Source organism: Pleurodeles waltl, chromosome 10, assembly GCF_031143425.1.
Source record: "Pleurodeles waltl isolate 20211129_DDA chromosome 10, aPleWal1.hap1.20221129, whole genome shotgun sequence".
NCBI lineage: Eukaryota > Metazoa > Chordata > Amphibia > Caudata > Salamandridae > Pleurodeles > Pleurodeles waltl.
Genome location: NC_090449.1, coordinates 929185282 through 929210216, shown reverse-complemented (window position 1 = coordinate 929210216; position 24935 = coordinate 929185282). Strand labels below are relative to the sequence as shown.

The 24935-nt window shown below is 46.6% G+C and overlaps 1 protein-coding gene across 6 annotated transcripts in view; it reads right to left on the bottom strand.

Moving 5' to 3' along the window:
• SNX13 (sorting nexin 13) overlaps nt 1-24935 on the bottom strand; it is a 587891-nt gene that overhangs the window by 131631 nt on the left and 431325 nt on the right. For all 6 annotated transcript variants that reach the window (XM_069211703.1, XM_069211707.1, XM_069211702.1 and 3 more), the window contains exon 22: nt 9465-9575. In XM_069211703.1, the coding sequence (XP_069067804.1) occupies nt 9465-9575 (111 nt within the window). The remainder of the gene's footprint in view (nt 1-9464; nt 9576-24935) is intronic.

The window sequence follows — 24935 nt, the reverse complement described above, 5'->3', positions numbered from 1 at the left end:
GGCTGGTGTTGAACACTTGATATCGTTATATATTGAATATTTGTTCTTGTGTCCGACATGGAATCGGATGTCCCCTTCATGTTGTGGTTACGGCATGATTTTGAGAAGGTTTCTTGACTTAAGGTGAACCTGGCAAAGAGATGTCTTTCCCATGCGGTTAGGTTTGAGTAGGCCGTGGACTGTGGAACAGGGGGGTTGCTGTGGCCCCTCCACCTTCCGCTACTTAAGGATACAAATTTATCATAAGCTGAAGGATTTGCGGGAGGGCAATCAAGGGGTTGGGTTACACTCCTTGCAGAGCTGTGTGGTCTTTCGATGACCATTGAGGCTCCCTATCATGTCAAGGATTGCTTTAGTCAAGATGATCATGTTGCCCAGTTGCTTTATTATTTCACTTCCTCACCAGGGTGCCTGTCGTGTGGTTTTGACAGCTGGACTTGTTGTTTCGAGAGCTTATATGGGATGGTGGGTAGCACAGGGTGTCCTTAGACGCACTTTGGCTGCCCATTCTTGAAGTGGGGTTGGGGGTGCAGGATTATGAGCTATATTTTCTGGCTGCGCAGCTGCAGGGAATTACACGATGGTTGGACGGTGCGAACGTGGCCGAACTGAGACTCCTTGGGGCTGCACCCACTCAGGAAGCGCTGTTGACTGTGCTTTTGGGGAGGGTGTAGAAAAGTCACTCTTTTTTGCATGGTTACCCCCGTTCTTTGCCTGTTTATCAGTGTGTTTGAACTGTCCTCACTGGGATCCTGCTAACAAGGACCTCAGTGATTGTACTCTCGCCTCCAAATTTGGTTGCTTTGGTACCTTTTACACCCCACAATTATCATACTGGTAAGTCCCTAGTATATGGTACATAGGTACCCAGGGCATTGGTACACCAGGGGGTCCCCCATGGGCTGCAGCATGTATTATGCCACCCGTGGGAGCCCATGCAAACTATGTCTGCAGGCCTGCCATTGCAGCTTGTGTGAAAAGGTGCATGCACCCTTTCACTACTAGTCACTGCACGAGGTCACTGTAAGCCACTCGTATGGTAGGCCCTCCTAGCCCAGAGGCCAGAGTGCAGGTTTCTGTGTGTGAGGGCACCCCTACATGATGAGAGGTGCCCCTACAAGCTCCAGTTCCAATGCAGTGCACTTCGTAAGTGCGGTGAAGCCGTTTTACCTGTGTACTGGCCACAGGTCACACCTGTGGCCAGCTACATAATAGTAACTCCGAAACTGGCATGTTTGGTATCAAACATGTAGGAATCATACTCCAATATTAATGCTAGTATTGGTGGCATAGTTCCATGCACACTGGAGGCTCCTTAGAGGACCCCCAGCCCAGTATTGCTCCTACCAGTCTTTCAGGGTTTGCTGGCAGCCTGCGCTGCTGCAGCCCCTCAGACAAGTTTCTGCCCTCCTGCTGCTTGACCAGCTCAGGCAGGGGATGGCAGAACAAAGGATTTCCTGTGGGAGAGGAAGGCAACACCCTCTCCCTTGGAAATAGGTGTTACAGGGCTGGGGAGGGGTAGCATCCCCAGGCCACCGGTTTGCTTTGAAGGGCACATTTGGTGCCCTCCTTGCATAAACTGGTTTGCTCAAGTCCAGGGACCCCCAGTCCCTGCTCTGGTGCAAAACTGGACAAAGGAAAGGGGAGGAACACTCCCCTGTCCATCACCACCCCAGGGATTTTGCCCAGAGCTCCTCCAGGTGACCACTCGATTCTGCCATCTTGACACCAAGATGTGCAGAGACCCCTAAGAGCATCTGAGTGGCCAGATCAGGCAGGTGACGTAAGTGACCTCCTCTGATCGGTGGTCGCTGTGCTATTTAGGTCTATTTAGGGACTTCCGTTAGGGCTATTTAGGGACTCACTTGTGGGTGGGTCCCCAGATTCAGCATGCAAGACTCCACTGGGACTCTTCTGCATCAACTTCTTCTGCTCCTGGCCACCGGAATCGCAAATGGACAATTCAGGAACTGACAAGACTGCAACTCGCGAGACGACCTCACCTTGCAACATTGTTTCCCTGGCTCCTTCCAGCAACTGCAACCTTTCCATGGCTGTGCAGCTTCTGGGGTCGGCAAGACTTCAGCTACATCAAGAAGGAAGAAGGAATCTCCCTTGGAGTGAAGGAGTCACTCCCCTGTATCTGCACCTAAGGCAACAATGTCCAGCTGCGTGGATCTGCTCTTCTCTAGAACTGTGTGGATCCTGCAACACAGGTTTGGTCAAGAGTGGTCCCTCTGGTCCTCTCTGCCCTCTCTCCATGTTGGGAGGTGGTGAGCCCTTGCCTCTCCTTTCAGGACAGTACCCCTGACTCTTGCAGCAACCAAGGCTTGTTGGCTGCTGCTCTAAAGGACCTTCAGTCTCTAAGTAGCCCTGGCCCCCAGAACTTCAGACAGTCTCTCTTTTGCAGCTCCAGCGACGTGGGACTCCGCTCCAGGTGTGCTGACTGGGCATCACTGCAACTTACTGAACCTGCTGCCAGTGGGTTGCCTGTGGGGGCCACACCTGTTTCTACTGACTCTCCCGACTGCGGAGGCTCAGCCCCAAATCCTCTCCAAGGATCGAGCCCCCTGGGCCTTGCAGCCGTGCAACTTTTCTTTTGCTCCAACTTTCGTTTGCCAAGGCTTATTGGTGGTCATCCTGACAACTGACCGACTGCGACCCGACGACCAACGTAGGCCATCACCTTCACGACCCCAAGGACTTCTCAGCAGCTCCTGGACTTCACAGCTGATCTTCATCTTCCCTTGTTGACCCGGATCTTCATCCATAGAAGGGTGGCTAGTGGCTCCTGCCCCCTCTGGACACTCCATCGTGGACTAGACAGTGTCCCCTTCTTTTGCAAGTCCTCTTCCTCTAGAATCCACCTTTGGGAGTTCTCTGGTCTGGTCCTGTTCTTGCAAAGTTCCTTTTTTAAGTCCTCTTGTTAGCTCTTGGGAAGACCAGCTACTTACCTCTACTTTCCTGGACACTGGGTGTCACTTAGGTACTCACCTCTTGGGGTCCGGTGTTCTCCCAGCTCTACTCTAACTACTTTACATTCCACTATTTTAGTATATGGCTTGGTCCTCACCTAGGGCCCTAACTATTTTCTACAATTTCTTGCCAATGCTTGTTGTTTCTTATGCTAATTCCTAACTATTACTTTGTATATATACACAGTGTGTACTTGCCTCCAGTTAGGGGACTGCTTATATGTAATCTAGTTCAGTGTTACTATAATAAAGTGCCTTTGTTTTTGCAACACTGTGCGGTTCCTTTCAGGTGTGATAAGTTGCTGTGTGACTGCTGTGGTATTGCTTTACACTCCTCCCAGATAAGCCTTGGCTGCTCATCCACAGCTGCAGCCAGAGAGCCCTGGCTTCCTAGACACTGTCTACCTTCACTAAGGGTTGCCTGGACCTGGTATAAAGTGCCAACAACATAGGTGTTCACCACACACCAGGCCAGCTTTCTACAGGGGATGCCTGGGAGTGGGGAGGGATGGCTTGCTTCTGGGCATGGCACTGCTGCTGGAGGTGTTGCATCTGATGAATGCTGGAGTGTCCGTTGTACACACTGAGCTCTCCCGCTCGCAGGGCTCCCACATGGTGATCCTTCCACATTTTCTCTCATCAGCACACCTGATGATTTGGCTGGAGGTGGGTCTGGTGACGGAGGTGAAGGTTATGAGACCTCCACATTACTGCCCTTAGACATCCTTATTGATGTGCATGGATTACCCCAAGACCGTTAGCTCAGACATTCATTGCCCCCTGGATTCGGGGGGGGGGGGGGAGAGCTAGACATATAGGGCCTCATTACGAGTCTGGAAGAGGAGATTACTCTGTCCCAAAAGGGATATAATAGAACTTGTAATATAGTGGGCAGGATATCCGTCACTTTTGGGACAGAGTAATCCCCTCCGCCAAACTCGTAATGAGGCCCATAACGACTTCCATATATCACTGTCCCTGGGAACAAACAGGCACCAAGTGTGATGGTTTTAGGATGCCCTCAATGGGATGGTACAAAAGCTATTAGTTGGGCTCAAACTGAAGAGGCAGGGAGTATTGGGAAGGGATATTTCAGACCATGACTGGGCAAGGATACTGGCTTACCAACAGAGGGTCTCTCGGAGTAGTCATATTAAATTCATCCAATGTAATTACATCCATCACACCTACCTCACCCCGAACAAGCTCACTGCGATATATGGGAGGGTGGGTGCAGGGGTACATCAGACACTGTCCCTGTTGTGCGCTGGCGGATTTCTGTCACATGACCTGGTCATGCGCTCACACACAGGAGTTTTGGTCATTGGTGGCGCATAAATTGAATGAGACGCTTGGCCACACTGTGTCATGCACCTTCCCACAACCAAAGCCCAATTAAGAGGAGAAGTTGTTTTCTATATTTAGCGCTTATATCGGCTAGGAAACAGATTTCCACGATGTGAAATTGGCGACTGGCCTGGTGCCGTCTAGGTGGGCAGCCCTTGTTACGGAATGGGCTCGAGCAGAGGACCATGCGCTTCACAGGGAGGAGGCTTGGGGATGCGGAAAAGGTCAATAGCACCCCTCTGGGTGGAAGTGCTGGAACCATTTGTAAACCCCGGGGGTAGGAGCTGGTCACCATCCAGGCCAGCTTGGGGTCCAGGAACGAGGATGGGGTAGCTGCCTAGAAGTAGGCTTGTAGGTGTGGGAGAAGCTTTGGAATGTGAGTGCCGTTTGAGTCGGCAGCCTGAAGTTGTGGTGAGGTGCACCTTGGTCTTGCTGATGAAGATGTCTTGAGTGAGCCGTAGTTTACATAACTGCACACCAATACAGGGAAGCTCCCTCAGTCCTTGTCTCCTGGAACCCACACGTAATAGATATTCGGGATGCTAGTCCACCTAGAACCAATTGCTTGAACTCTTAGTTTCATGTTTCTTTTTCTGGTATTCTCTTTCGCATATTGCATAAATATGTGCTGCATGTCACTGCTTTGTACACCCCAAGGATTGGAGAGAGCAGGGCGGGTTACGGTGGGGATGGTACTCACTAACTTGCATATTACTGCTGTGGAGCCTTAATGCTAAAACCATCATATACCACTCTCCCCACAGGCATGATGGCGATGTTACAAGGCTAAATTACAGTACTGTGATTGTATACCATTGAGAAAACTGTAATAAACTATTCTTTTTCAATACAATAAAATACAATGAAAAATAGCAACACCCAGAGCATAACATATTGAGGAGATCTATGCCCTCTGCATACAAACAGATCATGAACCTCTGTAGCATTTCTGATGTTGAAACTTTTGATACCCATTTACAATGGACTACTCCATCCTGATATACAGTCATTAGCAAACAGGAATCGGATCAGGTCTTGAAACAGATTTGAATCATCAGGAATAATTTAGACAATTAAGCTCAAAACTTTTCAATTAAGTTTCCACAATCCTACATGAACTGTAAAAGAGGTGCATTGCTATTGCCAATTAGCCCAAAAGAAATCAGCTCTGCTGCCATCTATCTCCCCCCGTACCGACTGTTGTATCATAACAAGCAACAGATGAAGGCACAGTCACTGCTGCAAAAACAGCAGTATTTTAACCTGCTGTGTGAGCTAGTAGCAACAGGGATGGTGCAATATGGCATAACTCCTTATGAACTGCATAGTTCTAAGATGGACACTACAAACTAAACATAATGAGGGATTATAAGGTGGCTTGTGTTAAGTTATGTGTATTGGTCTAGCGCACAACTCACACTGAAGGGTATCCTGGAGATGAAGCAGCAGTATGGGAACTGTATGGGTTGAGCCAGGGTCGAGCCAGGTCTTCAGTTTCTTGCAGAATTTAAGAACTGATGGAGGAGGTTCTGGTGTGCAGGGGCATGTCGCTCCAGGCTTTAGGAGCAAGGAAGGAGGCACCACCACCTACGGATCTGGTTTTGTATATGCGGGGAGTGCGTGCAAGTAGAAATCAAGCTGAGCAGAGGGGTCTTGCAGGTTTGTGAAGTTTATGTTGCTGTTAAGGTATGTGGGGACAATGCTGTGCAAGATTTTGTATGTGTGCGTATAGAGTTAAGGAGTGCTTGTTTGTGGGCAGAGAGCCACTAAAGCTCATTGAGATGCAGGGTCATGTGAGTCGGGGTAAGGCGTTAAGAGTGAATCTAACTGCTAAGCTTTTTATTGTCTGTAGACTTCTGGTCAGTTGAGCCTTGATTCAAGCATCAGTGTGCTGCCACAGTCCAGCTTATGGGTGATGAAGGCTTGGGTAATAGTTTTGCGAGTGTTAGTGGGGTGCAATTTTGAGCATCTTGAGTGTGTGAAAGGTGGAGACAGAGACTGTGTTCACTTGGCCGGACACTGAGTTGGTTTTCATTTACTATTCTGAGGTTTTCTGCAAGGGTTGCTAAGAGGGGAATGGGTCAGAGTTCAGTGAGTCATCTGCTGGAGTCCCAGAGCGAGGTGTCTTTGCCAAAGATTACTACTTCCGTCTTGCCTGTGATGAGCTTGAGGCAGTTGATTTTCATCCACCTGGCGTCTCGTGGAGAATTTTATAAAGGTGTCTGACGTCTTCACAGAGAGTGAGACTATAAGCTGGGTGTAGTTCGCCTAAGATATGATGTTGATTCTGTTGGTGTGAATAATGCTTGCCAGTGGGGTCATTAAGGCATTGAACAAAGTGGGGCTGAGTGAGGATCCTTGTGGAACTCTGCAGATGAGGTTGACAGCATTTGAGGTGAAGGCCAGGCTGACCGGCTGGGAGCGGCCTGTCAGAAGGAGCAAATCCAGCAAAGTGCAAGACCTAGGATGCTGGCTTTGTGCAGTCTTGGATAAGGATGGGGTGGGGTGGGAGACTCTGTCAAAAGATGCGAAAATCCAGTAGGATGATAGCCATATTATCACCTCTGCCCATGATCAGCCATTTGCTGTGCATGGCGAGGATGAGGGCAGTTTCTGTACTCTGGTTGAGCCTGAATCCAAAATGAGTGTTTTTGAGGAGGTGGTTGTCAATGAGATGGGTGGCTGGGTTTTTATAATCTTTTCCATAACCTTTGCCAGGTAGCGTAGATCATGTGCACTGGATTTAGCAATAAATGGCCCAACCACTGTGGTTTGCTCCTGTCTCTGCTCAAGAGGTAATCACTCCTGGCTTTCTCCAGAGTGGCCACATCTCCACCCCAATGGGCAATGACTGCAGTGGTTGGTGGGTATGCTGCAACATTCACATCCCACAACGTATTTTAAATAAATGACATTTTTTCTATGGCTATAGGAAAAAGATGTATTTCTTCCTTAGTTTGGAGGCCATACTCATCAGGGGGGGCACTATTCAAAGAGCGCCTTCCACTACAAAGGCTGGCTGAAAGTGTGTGTGCATAGTGACCTCATTACCTGTCCCTACATCATCTTGGGGTGTTTCATAGCTGGATGACATCAGGCATGTTGGGAGAAGCTACTTTTAATGTGCTAAAGTGCTTGGCAGGAAGTGCTGCTGTATTGGTTAGTTGAACAGGGGGAGGAGGGGAAGGTGGATATTCTTCCTTTTGACATATGGCAAGAACAGCATCAGTGTGTGAGGGTAAGAAGCTTCATAACAGAGCAGACAATCTTAAGGACTGCTCTGGTAAGCTGGGCCAGAGCACTACCTTCAAACATTCACGCATAAATGTCTTTCAACTACATGAATAGCTGTCAATGTAGAAGTCTTGCTAATCTGAATCAAGGAAATGATCCTTATTAAAAAAATATGTATAAGTTTTACTGTCACAAGGTTCACAAAATAAGATTGATTAATATTCTACAGACAAGTGTCACTCCTAAAGTGATGACACAGATTTACCAGCATGCAATTTTTCCTGATACGGACAGCTATAGGATTGCCTCTTAGAAAACACACAGATGCAGGCTGCTGACCATGTTCCAAGAACTAAGAGGAACATCTTTAGTAATTAAATACCAGAATCAAGGTTTGACCTGTCCAATCTCTTTCCCTCTCCAAGAGTGAAGGTGCTTTCTTCAGATAAAGGTTAAAACCCTGCAAATGTGTTTGACTGAGGAATGTATACTTGTGTGCTCTGTGAGCTGCAGCTGATGGCAAAACACTGCTGCTATCATGTTCCGGGTACAGATATTTGTTTTATAGGTCTCCGAACTCCATAATCAGGTCACCAATACTATACTATATGCCGTGATCTGTTAGCTTGCTCACTCCGTCTATTTATATGCCAATTTTCAATCAAAATGAATCCACTGCTAGCAGGCCCGTCAAATTACAACACTTTGTTCTGAACTATGCTTAATTAAAAACAACCATGACTTAACATGGTCTTTCACGATAGGCAGTGCCTTTTGTTCAACATAGAATCACATTTAAAGTGCTTCTGTGATATACTCAAGTGTCTTACAACCTGTCCCAAAACGCAACTAATATGTTCCATTGAACATACACTGCAGGCACTGGAATGTGATCTCCTCTCCATACTACTACCTAATGATCAAAGCGAGAAATGGTTCTTAATTTACCTTTCAGAAAAGTGAAAGCAATCAAGGAGAAAGTATCAAAGAAGTGAGAGTAAAGAATTTAGAGCCAGCAGGTGAATCATGGTGACCATCATAACAGCATTTCAGAAGGTGGTGTCAAAGGGTGGTGAAATGTTAACACTCATGAAAATAGATAATCTTTACCTCCAATCACAATGACAGGAAATCCTACTGAGATAAATAGAATCAGTGACAAGAAAACTAGGGAGTAGATGGAAAGATTCAAAGAGTTGATCATGCCTAACAGATATGGTGCTTTCATTCATTCTGGCTGTGCCAAATACAATCAGAGAAGGGCCCAATATCATGCATGCAAGAAGCAGGATGTAGCCCCCTCTTCAATACCTGCAACAATTCAGTAGGAGTTTAATTGTGTTAAGGAATCTTTAACTTGGTCTTGTATTTGCATTTGCTTATGTTTGAATGGAAGGAAATGTCCAGCTATCCCAATGCAGCAACATTTGTAGCAGATCTGCTGTCAATCCTTTCAGCAATTTGGGCATGCCCAAATTTGATGGCAGAACACACCTTTCATGAATATAGTTCATTCTTTGATGCACATACACTGCCTTACAAAAATAAAGTAATTCAAAATATTGTGGTAAGATGAACGCACATTGTCAATAAAGAATATTAATGAGTATTTGCCAGACTCTGCAAACTAAAAACTGTGAACACAGCTTCAGGTCATCGCTCTGCCTGACAGAAGCTGGATTATATTTGTAATCTGAAATGCAAACATGTCAGATAAAAAAGGAGCTCACTAGCAAGTGAGTGACCACTATGCATCTCTGCTTTTCAGGAATTCCATTCACTTTTGAAACACTTTTACCTTCTGAACTTAAAATGTCTAGCATATTAATCATTATTAAGGTCTAGGTAACAATCAAAACCTCATGTACGAAAGGACACTTGCAATTTTCAATATATGCTTATTTTTACCTTCCGGGCAAAATCCCCTTTTCCTTTGTTATATGCTTTGTTCTCAAGGAAGTTATATACACACTGAGCTATATCTGGACAGGCTTTCACCATCTCGGCATTCAGTAATATCTAAACAGTAAAAAGTAAAAAAAAACGAGTAACAAAACAGTTGATATATATATATATGCCATTTTTTAAATGATCCACATTTTTCTTTAAGACCATCTTTGTCATCTTTGAAATACAATCGTCCAATTCAAGGTTTGTGGTGCACATGTTGGAAATGCTGATCACAGAGTAAGAATAGCTAACCACACAGTCCCCCAATTTCCTCAATTCCAACAGTTTTTCTATGTGGAAATATCGACTTTCAAGTGGAGGTTGGTTAATTACTTTGTTTTTTTCACACACAAACCTTAGGAAGGTACTCATAAAAGGCTGTCAATCACTGTTGCTTAATACACTTCTTAGTACAATATTTTCGCAAACACTACAAATTTAAGAAGAGCCCTGAGAAATATGCATGACAGGAGATGCACAACTGTCCAGTTTACATGGCTGAAGAAGCATGCTCAAGGGTTTCTTGGTTGGTGTTTCAAATTCATGCCAGTGAAGCAAGGCAGTCTTCAAAAACACGTAAGTGATATGTGTAGTAGCACAACATTAAGACAGTTAAGATGTAAAAGCACTTAAAGTCCAAACCGAGCACTTACATACATAAAAAAATAAACTCAAAATGAAATAAGACAAAAATAGATGACAAGAGCGAGAGGAAGGTCTTTAAGAGGAAAGGGGTGTCAAAAGTTGACATTTTGAAATGGCCCTAAGCACCAACAGGGCTAAAACTCTCCAAAGTAATTTAATGGAGACATTTAAATAGCCTTAAAAATAATGCAGCCCATAGGTAACAGGCTTCAAGTGGTAATGGAGGACTGCAAATACTGTCTAGCAAAGTTTTTCAATCCGAACCCAGTGGAGTGAGAAACAAATGTTGCCCTTAAGATAAGATCGAAATTTAAGATCTTAAGGACCAAGGTGCGGCTTAAATTTTGATGAAAAGGCATTCCTTTTGGGGCAGACCTTTCAGTACCACATAGGTAACTGAATCCCATGACATAGCAAATATTTATAACCGGCAAATGTTTCAATTAAAAAGAAAGTCTTGTCTTTTCCTACAATGTCAAAGACTTTGGGCTTGGTAAACTTTGTTGAATGTGCTGTATCATAATTTGAGCTGGAACGTCTTTGTATTTCAGATGGGGGTTAGGGAAGGGGAGGGAAAGCTACCAACACTGTCAAAGCTAGATTAAAATCCTGTCAAAGTGCAGCTGTCAACTTTCTAAGCCAATGGGATTGTACGGATTATGTTAGTCGTATAAACTATTAAGGATACAACTATTTACAGCTATATTGATTAAGGTGGCCCAGCACACAGTTACATTGGCCTTTGACTATTTGTCAAACTTAGAATCTGATAAAGAAGCAATTGCAGATATGCTCTCTTTTGATGAAGGTAAGAAACGTTGATTGTACTAAGCTAAAGCTGTACTTTTTTATTTTAGCTTCCTTTTAAGCATTTCGTTTTTATGAATTTTTAATATATATGGTAGCCATGAGTACTTCTGCAGTAGGTGTGTATGCCTGTCCTCTTTTAAAGACAGCAAACACTAAATAAACAAAGTATATCTTTTAAATGCATTGATATTGCTTAAACTTATGCCCTCTGATTTATTTTTGGTTTTAGCAAATATGTTCCTTGACTGCTGATTCTGTTTGAGTTAGGTGATGCAACATTCATCTAAATTAGCTATGCGGCTGCTCATAGTATCATAGAGTTGCAATGATCTCTGAATATATGGTAATTAAAGCAAGGTTGTGGGGTCAGCTTATTGAATACAAGAAAAGGCCACTGTAGGAAAGTCGCTCTTTTGACACAGACACCACCCACAATTTTTGCCTGGTTTCTTTTCACCTGAGAGGACTGGGGTACTGCTAACCAGGACCCCAGTGCCAGATCTCTTTCGCCCAAAACTGCACAGTTGTTTTTCCCAAATGGTAAAACCTTTAGCACCCACTGAAAGTCTCTAGTAAATAGTACCCCTGATACCTATGGCCTGGGGTACTAAGGAGGGTCCCTAAGGGCCACAGCACGAATTGTGCCACACTAAGGGACCCCTCACCGAACACCTGACCAGCTGACATTGCTGGCTGCGTGTCTTGGTGCAGACAACAGTTAAAACACGACATGGCACACAGCCTGTGTGCCATGTCCCTTAAGCACTGCATGCAATATATGTAAGTCAACCCTCTAGCAGGCCTAAGGCAGGGTGCATTTATTTATATTACATGTTAGGGCATATCTGCATGACCAGATACACCCCTGCTATGTCTTTGTTGATTCTCAGACATAGTAAGTGACCAGGGAAGCCATTTTAAATGCATGTGCTAGACACTGTTCACTACGAGTTCCTCAGATGTGCGGGTTACTTTGAGACTAACTGGGTCTCCACTGGGAGTAGGCTTACGGAATGGGGAGCTTTCAAAGCAGTGCTAAGAATTAGCTATATGGGACTAACCTGCAGGGTCTGTAGGCAACTACAGGCCGAACTAAAAAGGGAAGAGCAGCTGCTCGCAAATGCCCAAACGATAAATCCAACTAGTGTAGCCTCACTTAAGACAGAGCACACCGTATGTGAGCGCATTACAGACATCTGTAACTGCCTTGATAAATACACTCTGAAATAACACAGGCGGCGGCTGCATCACAAAATGACAAATCTGGATGCCTCTTGGTTTGGATTATACGTAGGAAGCGTTCCCCCTGCCCCCCCCCCATCGTCTCCCCCCTGCATCATGACATACCTGACCACTCCTGTAGTTCTAGAGCCACTTGCAGGACTGACATCATAGACGTTTTCCGAACACACCTGCAACAAGTATACACAGCCAATCCAAACATAAATGTATCCACTTATTCTTTCTTCTTAGAGAGATTGGACATCCCCAAACTAGCACCAACCGCTACAGAGACACTAGGAGAACCGTTCGGACTATAAGCGCTTAGAACAGCATTACAAATGCTTCCACAAGCGAGAACACCCAGCATCTTCCCACATTAATTTCACCAAACATTTTCTGCTACAATAACACGGACTCCACAAAGTCTTCCTAGAGACCTCAAAAACAGGTATCCTACCGAAGACTACGTGGAAAGGTGAGATATGTACGCTCCTTCAACCGGAAGGGAAAACCCAGCGACCCTACAGAATACCGGCCCCTTACAATTATAAATACAGACATCAAGCAGTTCAGTACATCTTTAGCTAATCGACTTTCACCTTACATGTCACCACTGGTCCATGAAGACCAATGTGGTTCCATCCCGTAGAGAAGTACCACTATGAGCCTAAGGTGTTTAACATATGTGCTACATGAAACTACTCGCCATAACGAAGAATTAGCACTCATACTGATCGGCATGGAAAGGGCATTTGAAACCATAGATTGTGGGTACCTAATTCCTGTGCTATAGGCTTTGGCCCTCGATTCTGCGGCTTGGTCAATCTTATTTACCCGGCAGTACAAGTGGGACACAGCTGCTCAGAGGCGAGGACACTAGGCAGGGGAACACAGCAAGGATGCCCGCTGTCCCCTCACGTTTGTTCTTGCAATAGAGCCACTGGCTATATGGGTATGCAACGAAATGCGGGACTGGGGTATACAAATAGGTGAAGCATGACATGTCATCTCGCTATATGTCAATGATGCATTATTTTATCTTTCCTCACCGAGGACCGCATTGCCATGAATTTTCCAACTGCTTGATGACTTTGGCAATATATCAGGTCTCCGAATAAACCGAAATGAATCCTTAATATTCCCTCTAGCCTCTCTGATAGGTAAAAGAGTGGAGAAACTACCAGACTTGGGCCTGTGCTGGGAACTGGCATGCTTTAGGTATTTGGGGACAGATGTGGCACACACCAAACGACTACCGCCTAATGTGCACAGGGTCTTAGAGGCCTTGAGATCGTCAGTGGTCTTTTGTAACACACGGTCCCCTCTCCTTGATAGGTAGGATGGCAATAGCCAAGATTATGTTGCTTCTGAGGTGCCTGTATGTATTACAAAATTCCTTTTGCCCTCTTTGACCCTAAATACTTAAGCAACTGGACACCATTCTTATTTCACTCTTATGGGCTGGCCAATGCAACAGAGTGGCCCTAACCACATTGACTAAAAGATCTGAAGATGGGGGACTGGAGGTCCCACATCTTGACCTTCACTACTACGCTGCACACCTTCAACATGCAGCAAAATGGCTAAGCCCGGGTAAGAAATGGGAAAAATGACTACTGTCAAGGAGGGTTGCAGCTGAACGAATACCAGAATTATTGATGGAGGGCGCAGGGATCTCACGGGACCTGACATATATAGTTCAACAAATTGCCCATATTTGGCAGCGATTTGTACAATTGGTGCTAAATCAAGTCCCATTTCACAGAGAACTGGGAATATGGGTACTGAACTTATTACACTCCGATGAGGCGCATAACCCCAAATCGCATGGATCAGTGCCTCCGCTGTGGAATTAGCGGCACTGATTTTTTGCACTTAGCATGGCACTGCCCTCAGGTTCAGGACTTCTGGAAACAGATTGTTGATGACGTAACATGCACCAGACACCTACCTATGATTCTTTCTCGAGTGCTGCCTTTTAGGCAACATCAAAAGACTAAGATAGAAAGATGCGTTATAAATTTATACCCCTAATGCTGGTGTTGACAAGGTATAGGGTCGCTATTACCTGGATAAGTCAACGGTCACCTGCAATAATGCAGATATATCGGAATGATCTCCCGTGGAGGAAACCCACATGAAACTCAACAGACGAGACAACAAACTGACTGAAGATATATCAGAATGGAGAGACCTGTGTAACATACTCCTGAACCCCTATTCTAACATCATCTCCACGGATGATACTAGTACTGACATAAGTGAGGATTGAAATACTAGAGGGAAAAACCCTCTCTGCATTGCGGTATAGGTTGGGTAGGGAGGGCCTCTGGGGTATGAATTGGGTTGTACAATGTTGGATATAAAGTCATCAAAAACATTAGAAATGTATGCTGTATAGAGATAACTGAGCTCTGTTCCTTCAACACGCAACTAACTGCCTGCTGCTTTTCGTATTGTATTGTTTCATAAAACTGAAAAATAAAAAGTTTAAAAAAAATAATTATCAATTGACATGGGGACACCACTAAAAAGGCAAGGGAGATGCAGGAACATCTGGTTGCTATGTTCTCTGTACTATATAAGGAGGTCAACCCGGATGTGGAAAATCTAAGGGAGTGGCTGGGAGACAGGTACCTCCTAGGGCTTACTGAGATGGGAAGGGAATCCCTCGAAGAACAGATTACCGAAGCAGAAATATGGGAGCACTTGAGCCATGCCAAGACTTTGAAGGTGACAGGGCCAGATGCCATACCCTCAGAACTGTATAGGATACTAAGGGAGGTGGTAGTACCAATATGGGGGAAATTGTTTAATTTTATCTATCTGAAGAATGTCCAGATCCTGCAGTCATGGAGGGAAGTCATGTTAGTGCTGTTATTGAAAGCTGCTAAAGATCCTAAGAAAGTGGACTCATTTTGGCCAATCTCCCTCTTAAACACAGATTACAAGGTTTTTCCAGCATCCTGGCCGGCAGGTTGGCCAAGTTAGCCACCCAGCTAATTGACACCGACCAGAAGGGCTTTGTTTCGAAGCATCAAATTCAGGGGCTTACTCAGCAGTTAAGTGGCTGTACTGATCTGGCTACTGCTCATTTGGTCCCGCTGGCAGTCGCCACAATAGATGCTGCAAAGGCCTTCGAGACAGTCTGCTGGGTATACCTGTGGGAGGTTTTGGTAGTGCTAGGTTTAAGCCCATGTTTTATTTTAACTCTACAGAGACTGTGTGCAAATTTGCCAGCTCAAATTCTTTTTAACAGAGTTTTGGGATGTCACAAAGCAGGGGTGCCCCTCTCCCCCCTGTGGTTTGATATCTATATTGAACCACTCACTTAACTACTTAGAACTGACCCCCATGTAACCCTCTTCACTACACAACAACTAAAGATTAAGATTGCACTCTATGCTGACGATCTTATAATATATACATCTGACCCTGTTCAGACCATCCCCAGGGTAAGAGAGTTAGGGGAAGAGTTTGGAAAGCTGTCAGGATACTCCGTGAATATAGCTAACTTGGAGATTATGTGCTGGAATATTGACAATTGGGAAAGAGAGGGGACTAAGATTAAATATCTGGGTATCGCTATAGTTCATTTATTGGGGCAATCCCAGATCATAATTTAGGAAGGGTGGCAAAGAAGACAGATCGGCTCCACTAGGTGGAGAAATATGCCATTGACAATCTACAGCTGGGTTAATCTGATTAACATGTCAATTCTTCCCAAACTGATGGATCTCTTTAGTTGTATATCACTTGGGTTAGGTTTAAAAGATATTGTTAAAATACAAAGGAAAATAATACGTTTTATTTGGGGTAGCAGTGAAGTCAGTCTTTCCTGGAGAAGAAGGCTGAAGAAAGGGGGAGCTGGCTCTTCCGGATCTAAATCTCCACTCCACAGACCTCCTAATCAGCATCTGCTCGCTCCTTCCTGCCCAGCTCCACCTGCGGCTGCCTCTGCATCCGATTTACTCAAGAGCCCGCTGGCTCCGAGATCGAGGCTTGTCTCTATCCACAGGCACCCACCTGTGCCTCATCCCTGGTGGCCCAGTGGCCATCTGCTTCTGTCTGTTCTCTGTCTTTTCTGCTTTTTCCTCTTTTTTTCACTCTTTTTGTCTGCTTGCCTGTTTTTCTCCTCTCTCTGTTGCATTCTCGTGCTGCGCCGTTCCCCGTGCTCCCGCCCCGCTGCCCCACCTCCTCAATGCAAAGCGCTTTCCCGCCCTCTGACCTCGCAGCTGACCAGCCCCTCTCTTTTCCCTTCCCTTCTTAATGGTGGCCAATGCGAGGCTGTGTGCTGGTATACTGAAGGCACACCAAAGGCAAGCCCTTCTGAGCCCCCTCCACGCCTGGACCACATCCAGCGCTATGGACCCTGGTTCCCGCACCACCGTCGGTACAACACCCAAAGCTCTGCACACCCAAGACCATCAACATGCAACTCACGGAGTTCCTTGAAGCAAACCAGGTCCTAGATCCCTCCCAGTCCGGATTCAGGAGCAACCACAGCATTGAAATAGCCCTCCTCGCAGCCATCAACGACATCTGCGCCATACTCCCCGATCTCTCCGCCACGTTCGACACAGTCTCACACTCCACCCCCTGCACCAGACTCCACAAAACCGGAATCCGCAGCAAAGCACTGGAATGGATTTGATTCTTCCTTACCAGAAGAACCCAGAGTCTCAGATTCCTGCTGTTCACCTCGGCAGACAAAGAAACATGCTGCGGAGTTCCCCAGAGATCCTCATTAAACCTGACCATCTTCAACATCTACATGGCCCGCTCGCTAAAATCGTCAGATAGCACAGCCTAAACATTGTAACCTACACCGACGTTAACCAACTGATCCCCTCCTTGACTGACGACCCATCAGCAGCCAAGAGAAATTTCCACAACAGAATGAGAGCAGTAGCCGCCTGGACGGAAACCAGCTGCCTCAAACTCAACTGGGTCAAGACAGAGCTCATCGTAATAGGCTCCACCCTCTCCACCTGGGATGACGTCTGGTGTTCAACCGCCCTAGGAAACGCCCCTACCGCCTCTGCCACGCATGCAACCTGGACATCATCCTGGACTTCTTGCTCTCCATGACCTGTCAAGTCAATGCCATCTCATCATCTTGCTTTCATACCCTGCGCCTACTTCAGAAGATTTTCAAGTGGATCCCCACCGAGACAAGGGTGTTCACTCATCAGCAGCAAACTAGATTACGGCAACACACTCTACGCCAGCATCACAAAGAAGCTCCAAACAAGACTACGGAAAATCCAGAGTGCAGCAGCCAGACTCATCATGGACATTCCCCACCACAGCCACATCTCTGCCCACATCAGAGACCTGCACTGGCTCCCGGTTGACAAACGCATCACCTACAAGCTACTGACACACACCTACAAGGCACTGAACAACATAGGACCGGCCTACCTCAACCACCGCCAGACCTTCTACACCCCCACCAGGCAGCTCTTATCCCCCCAACTCGCCCTGGCCGTTATCCCGAGGATCAGGAAGAGCACAGATGAGGCAGATTATTTTCTTATCTCACAGCCCGGACATGGAACACCCTCCCACTCAATCTCAGACAGGCCACCTCGCTGAAGCAGTTTAGGAAGGCTCTCAAGACATGGTTTTTCAAGTGAGCAACATGCCTGCAACAGTGCCTTGAGACACCATGCCCTGATGTTTGCAGATGATAAATTGCTCCTTTCCAAAACTCTCATGGGCCTGCACAAAAGTCTTGTCAGGTTTGATGAGTGAAAGGCCTAGATATTAACCCTGCTGAGAAAAAATTAATGGTTCTCAATCCTATTCACTCTAATCGTCCAAACCAATATTGAGAGGATGCCCCCTCGAGCAAGTCCACACCTTTGAATATTTGGGTATAATCTTGACTGAACATCTTAAATGGCAGGCCCATTTGCAAGGTGTGGCCTCAAGTTAGTTCAAACCATCGGGCCTGTTGAAGACACTTAGGGGGTCATTCTGACCTTGGCGGACGGCAGAGGCCGTCCGCCAAGGTACCGCTGTCAGAACACCGCACCGCGGTCGAAAGACCGCGGCGGTGATTTTGACATTTGCCCTTTGCTGGCGGGCAGCCGCCAAAAGACCGCCCGCCAGCACAGGGCAAATCAACCTTCCCACTAGGATGCCGGCTCAGAATTGAGCCGGCGGAGTGGGAAGGTGCGACGGGTGCAGTTGCACCCGTCGCGTATTTCAGTGTCTGCTGGGCAGACACTGAAATACTTTTTGGGGCCCTCTTACAGGGGCCCCTGCTGTGCCCATGCCATTGGCATGGGCACGGCAGGGGCCCCCAGGGGCCCCGCGGCACCCACTACCGCCATCCTGTTCATGGCGGGAGAGCCGCCATGAACAGGATGGCGGTAGGGGGTGTCAGAATCCCCATGGCGGCGGAGCGCGCTCCGCCGCCATGGAGGATTCAGACGGGCAGCGGAAAGTCGGCGGTACACCGCCGACTTTCCGTTTCTGGCCGCGGCTGAACCGCCGCGGTCAGAATGCCCAGCGGTGCACCGCCAGCCTGTTGGCGGTGCTACCGCCGACCTCCGCCATGGCGGTAATTACCGCCATGGTCAGAATGACCCCCTTAGTACTTCACAATACCGTCCTGTCTCCCCAGTCCTGCCGGTTTACAACCACCAGTTGCTGGGAGCTCCTCTGTATCGAGTTGAGCTATGGGGGCACAGGGAGGTGCCATCTCTGACTGCAGCAGAGAACCGCTTTATGCAGCAATTAGTTGGATTACCAATTAGCAAACCATTGCTCCCCTTACAGATGGACCTGGGGCTTAAACATGTCTCTGATATAGTAAAGTTAAGGCCACTTTTGTTTTGGATGAGGATTTGGGCACCTCCGGAATTAAGCTCCTACCAACATGGTCTGGCAGAGGTGTTGCACCTGCAAGGGGAAGGTATCTAATGGGCCAAGTATGTGAGGTCAGCACTGATTGACATTGGCTTTGAGGGTCACTGGACCAATTCAAATTCTAATCTCCAAAGGGCAGGTCAAGAGAGCTTACTGGTTGTAACAAATGGGCTTATGGAGTCGATGGCCCAATTTAGGTTCTGTGAGGCAGGCTTTTGTTTTGTTGTTTTATTTTTTTAAGAAAGATGATTTTAAATTGGAGCAGTTTATGGATGAATTTGAGCCAAAACACAAGAAAGCTTTACCTCCAATTTAGACATGGGACTCTTCCCCTTGATTTGTATACCACCAGGTGGGACCTGTTGGTAAAACCAACCCTGTGTTATTGTCCATATTTTAACTGTTAGAAATGGGGTCTCTAGTTAGCAGTCGGTTTGCACCCTGTCCAAGTAGGGACCCTCACTCTAGTCAGGATAAGGGAGATACCCGCTCAGATAGTCCCTGCTCACCCCCTGGGTAGCTTGGCACAAGCAATCAGGCTTACATCAGAAGCAATGTGCAAAGCATTTGCGCATTGCACATAGTAACACAGTGAAAATACTACAAAAGGACACCACACCAGTTTTAGAAAAATACCCAATATGTATCTATATAAAACAAGACCAAATAGGATAAAAATCCACACACACAGTAATAATTTGTGAGATTTCTGCAAGATTTACTAAAAAATGCAGTTCCTGGTAGTCAATAGCTCCACCTGAGGCTATCATGGCGTTGTGATCAACAAAACCAAGAGTTCAGGCCAGCCGTGCCGTCGCGGGCCAGCTATGGTGTCGGGAAAACCCGCAAACTGTGCTTTTGGAATTGCAGGGCATCGTGATCCTCGCATTGAGCTCTGGAGAGTGGCGATGCTGATGTCGGTCTTGGAGTCGGTGGGGGAGTCATCAGCCCTTGAAGTCACACACGTTGTGTATAGAACTCCTGGCTGATGAAGACAGGAGAGCTGGCGTGGATGGCGTTGGGCTGCAGTGCGAAGCGGGACTATGGGACATGCGGTGCCCACAGTTCACGGTGCAGGCAGCAGCCTGGTGACGGCGTCCAGCGGCGTCGGTGAGACCAGGGCTGCGGTGTGAAGTAGGGCGGTGCAACGTGCAGTGTCACCAGGTCACGGTGCAGACAGTGGCCTCATCGTTGCTGAAGAGCTGTCATTGGTAGGCCCAAGCCAGCGGTGCAGGACAGGACGGTACTCTGTGACCCTCGGGAGCAGTGTACACAGGTCACAGTGCGGGCAGGATGCCTGTTGATGACACTGGAGTCGATGGTGCTGGCGTCGGTAGACCGGGGCTGCGGTGCGGTGCAGGACGGTGGTTCGTGTTCCTCACGATCAGTGCCCTTAAGCCATGGTGCAGGTAGCGGCATCGGTGTCAGCAGGAGTGTTGTCGTCGGGGATGCCCAGGCTGCAGTGTGAGCAGGCGATGCCGGAGTGCGGGGCCCACAGTTCACGGTGCGAGGAGCGGCTCCGTGCAGTCATCCGAGGACGGCGTCGGTGAGACCAGGGTCGCGGTGCGAAGCGGGGCAATGCGACTCTTTGCGGCGGTGGCAGGTCACAGTGCAGGCCAGCGGCTTCGTTGGCGGCAGCGCAGTGGTTTCTCCTCTTGAACAGCACAAAACACAAAGTTCCCAGTGCTGTAGGTTGAGGAAACTGAAGTCTTTGGTGTCCCTGAGACTTCCAACAGGAGTCAATCTCTATACCAAGCCCTTGGAGAACTTTCTCAAGCAGGACACACAGCAAAGTTCACCCTTTGCACTCTTTTCAGGCAGAAGCAGCAATTGCAGGCCAGTCCAGCAAAGCGACACAGCAAAGGGACAGTACTCCACCTCCAGCTCTTCTCCTTGGCAGAGGTTCCTCTTAATTCCAGAAAGATTCTACCAGTCTGGGGTTTTGGGTCTTCTTCTTATACTCCGCTCTGCCTTTGAAGCTGGCAAACTTCAAAGCAAAGTCTCAAGTGTTTGCAAGATCCTTCCTTGTCCATGCCAGGCCCCAGACGCACACCAGGGGGTTGGAGACTGCATTGTGTGAGGGCATGCACGGTCCTTTCAGGTGTAGGTGACCACTCCTCCCTCTACTCTAGCTCAGATGGCTCATCAGGGTATGCAGGCTACACCCCAGACTTTTGTGTCACTGTCTAGAGGGAATTCACAACAGCCCAACGGTCAAACTAACCGCGCGGGGAATCCACAAACAGGCAGTCACAGAATGGTTTAAGCAACAACATGCCTACATTCTAAAAGTGTCATTTTCAAACTCACAATCTAAAAACTAACCTTACTAAAAGATGTGTTTTTCCAATTGTGAGTTCAGAGATCCCAAACTCCATATTTCAATCTGCCCTGAAAGGGAATCTGTGCTTTAAAGCTAGTTAAAGGCAGGCCCCAGGTTAACCTATGAGGGAGATAGGCCTTGCAACAGTGAAACCCGGGTTTGGCAGTATTTCAATGTTAGGACAATTATAACACACCAGTACATGTCCTACCTTTTAAATACACTGCACCCTGCCTATAGGGCTATCTAGGGCCTACCTTAGGGATGCCTCACATGCATAAGAAGGGAAGGTTTGGGCCTGGCAAGTAGGTACACTTGCCAAGTCGAATTGGCAGTTTAAAACTGCACATACAGACAGGTCTGAGCCATGTTTACAGGGTTACTAATGTGGGTGGCACAACAAGTGCTGCAGGCTCACTAGTAGCATTTGATTTACAGGCCCTTCGGGCAACTCTTACTAGGGACTTACTAGTGAATCAAACATGCCAATCATGGATAATCCAATCAACAATACAATTTACACAGAGAGCACTTGCACTTTAGCACTGATTAGCAGTGGTAAAGTGCACAGAGACAATAAACCAGCAAAAACAGACCTGAAAAAATAGGAGGAAGAAGGCAAAAGGTTTGGGGATAACCCTGCAAAAAGGGCCATTTCCAACAGTAACATATGGTGGGAAACTATTGAGCACTTTTTATTTTCTGCTCCAGTGTACTATAACCTAGGATGAAGTGGATTGCTCCTTTATGTCAATGTTGGGCTGACAGAATATGAAGTCGTCTTGAGAATTTTTCAATTAGATACAAGGCAATCAATGTCTTTGTGGTTTCGGGGTTCTTGGGGCCACATGTACAACATCAGGTTTTGCAACTCACAAATTGCGAGATTAAGCAAATTGCATTTCGGGAGTCACAAAACCTGATGAACAAAAGTGACTCAGATATTGTGATTTGCAAATGGATCAAAAGAGGCCTGCTTCATTAATATTCACGAGGAAGGTCGCAAACCCATTTTGCGATTCGGTAATAGGTAACCGAATCGCAAAATAGGGTTTTGTAAATAGGAACATTCTTTGTTTTGGTCGCAAACTGCCTGATTCTGCAAATCAGGTCATTTGCGACCAAAAAATAAGCTATGTACAAGTGGGCCTTGATACCAATGTGGAGGATTAGGATGAGAGCAATTAAATTAATTATTTCTTTATGGTAACCCATTTTGCATGGTACCCTTTTACTTGATATACTTGGTTGTATCTAATCTGTGTATATTTACCATCATGTGGTTTTATCTTTTTGCCATGTGTTTTATCCTTTTTTTTTTTTTTACCTTTTACAAACAGTAAGATGATTTGCCCATGTTTTATTTATTACACTGTGTATGGAGTTGTTTGATACTTTTGAATTTGATGGCGAGATTTTCATTAATAAAATTTAAGAAAAATAAAAGAAAGAAATGTTGGTTAGACTCACAGCCCCCTTTCCTGGAGGACTGGCTTAAGGCTTTTGCTTGGTTTCTAATGTGGCCTTGACTGTTAGTGCACTGGTTCCCTGCTAAAAAGAACCACAGTGCCAGATCTCTTTCCCGAAACTGCACAGTCGTTTTGCACAGCTGGCAAACTCTTTAGCTACGACTGTAAGTCCATAGTAAACGATACCCTGGGTATCCAGCGCCTGGGGTACTAAGGAAGGTCTTCGAGGGCTGCAGCACCAATTGTGCCACCCTCAGGGACTCCTCACCTAACCCACACAGTGCTGCCACAGCAGACTGCGTGTGTTGGTGCAGGCTAAAATGAAAACACAACCTGTCACAGACCCCCTGGTTGCCAGGTGCCCTATCACTGCACGTGCCAGGTGTAAGTCATCCCTGAATCTGGCTGCACCCAGGCACATGTGAGGGCATATATACATGAGCAGATATGCCCCTGCTGAGTCTGTTGATTCTGAGACATAGTAAGTGCACAGGAAAGCCATTTAAATGCATCTGCTGGACACTGATCATTATATGTTCTCCAGCTACATGATGGCTTTTTCTGAATCCAGGGATGTTTGGTATCAAGCTTCTCAGAATAATAAACCCTCACTGACTGCAGTGATGGGCCTATTAATAAATGCATACAGAGGGCACCTAAGAGGTGCCCCCTGAAAACTTACCCAGCTACTGGTGTATTCAATGATGGGTACATACCAGTGCAGTCCCCTCAGACCGAGTTTGGGCCCCCTGAGGTGAGGGCCAATGTTCTGGGAGGCCCAGAACAAGGACCTGCCCAGGGCGGAGGTGATAACACCTTGTCCAGAGCAGGATGGACATTCCAGGGTGGGGAGCTTCAAAGGCCTTGCCGCCTTTGGAATACAACCAAGGTCTCTCCAGATGACGGAAATGACCGATCCCTCAGCGGCAGTACAGGCAGGAAAATTTGTTAAATTAGGAGGAATGACCATCTCATGCCAGCCCCATCCCTAAAGTGAACTAGATGAAGTAGGCACTACTTTTCAAATTCCTCGATCTTGCTTGGAAGCAATTAGGCCACTAGGGTTAGGGTTATTCCCACTTCTAAGCGAAAGTGGTCATAAGAAGTGTGTATTCACCTTAAAGGCGGTCTGCCTATTGGCTACTGCCTGGCACTTCCTGTAATGCTCCTAAATTGAGTATATAAGTGGCACCCCTGAACCGTAGAACTCAGACCCTGAAGAAAAGTCGACCCGCAGAAGAAGAGGAAGAAGAAACAGCTGACCTGGTACCGGTCCTTCCGGCCTGCCTGCTAACCTCACCGGACTTTATCAACATTGGAATAATAACAGACCCAACTAATTTCCTTGACAGGGAATAGTTACATGTGTTTTCCACTGGTCGGCTTATGACTACTTTACAATTCTAGAAAGCTGGAACTAATTGAGCCCTGCTGTGGAGCTGCTTCAATAAACTTTGGATGTGCTCAGCTATTCCGATTGAATATTTGCTTTTACATTTACCACATTCCTTTCAAATAAGGGAGTGTTACACTGCACAATTCATTTTTTAACTGATTTAAGCACTTACTGTTTCATATCCTCCCTGTTTTTAAGCAGTTTGAAACATACTCCAAAGGGTAACTGTTAGAGGGACTATGGCTAAACATGGCTAAAAGACATTGACACCACCAATTCCAATACCTCTTGGATTTCCAAGACCAATTGGCTTTGCCAATGCTTGATTTTCAGTGTGGATCTCATAGACCACCATTTGATGGTAAGTCCATTCCTCGCCTGACGTCACGCGGTTCCCCAGAAGCTCTTGTGTGTGGTCGTCACTTTCAGATTATTTTTTCTTCTTTTTTTTTTTTGCTCCACCTGTTTTCTTCGAATTCCAATTACGAGGGATTTTGGATGTGTCTGTGTGTATGTGGGAGGGTAGGAGGTGCACGTGAATCCAGAAAAAGCTGCAAAACTACTCCTACTGGTAGGTAACCATTTTGTTATGCAGCATGAATCCTTTCCTGGATCCACATGCCGTACATTAGATTAGATAGCAGTGTTCAGCCCCTTAGACTTGTTGGGTCGAAATATGGATG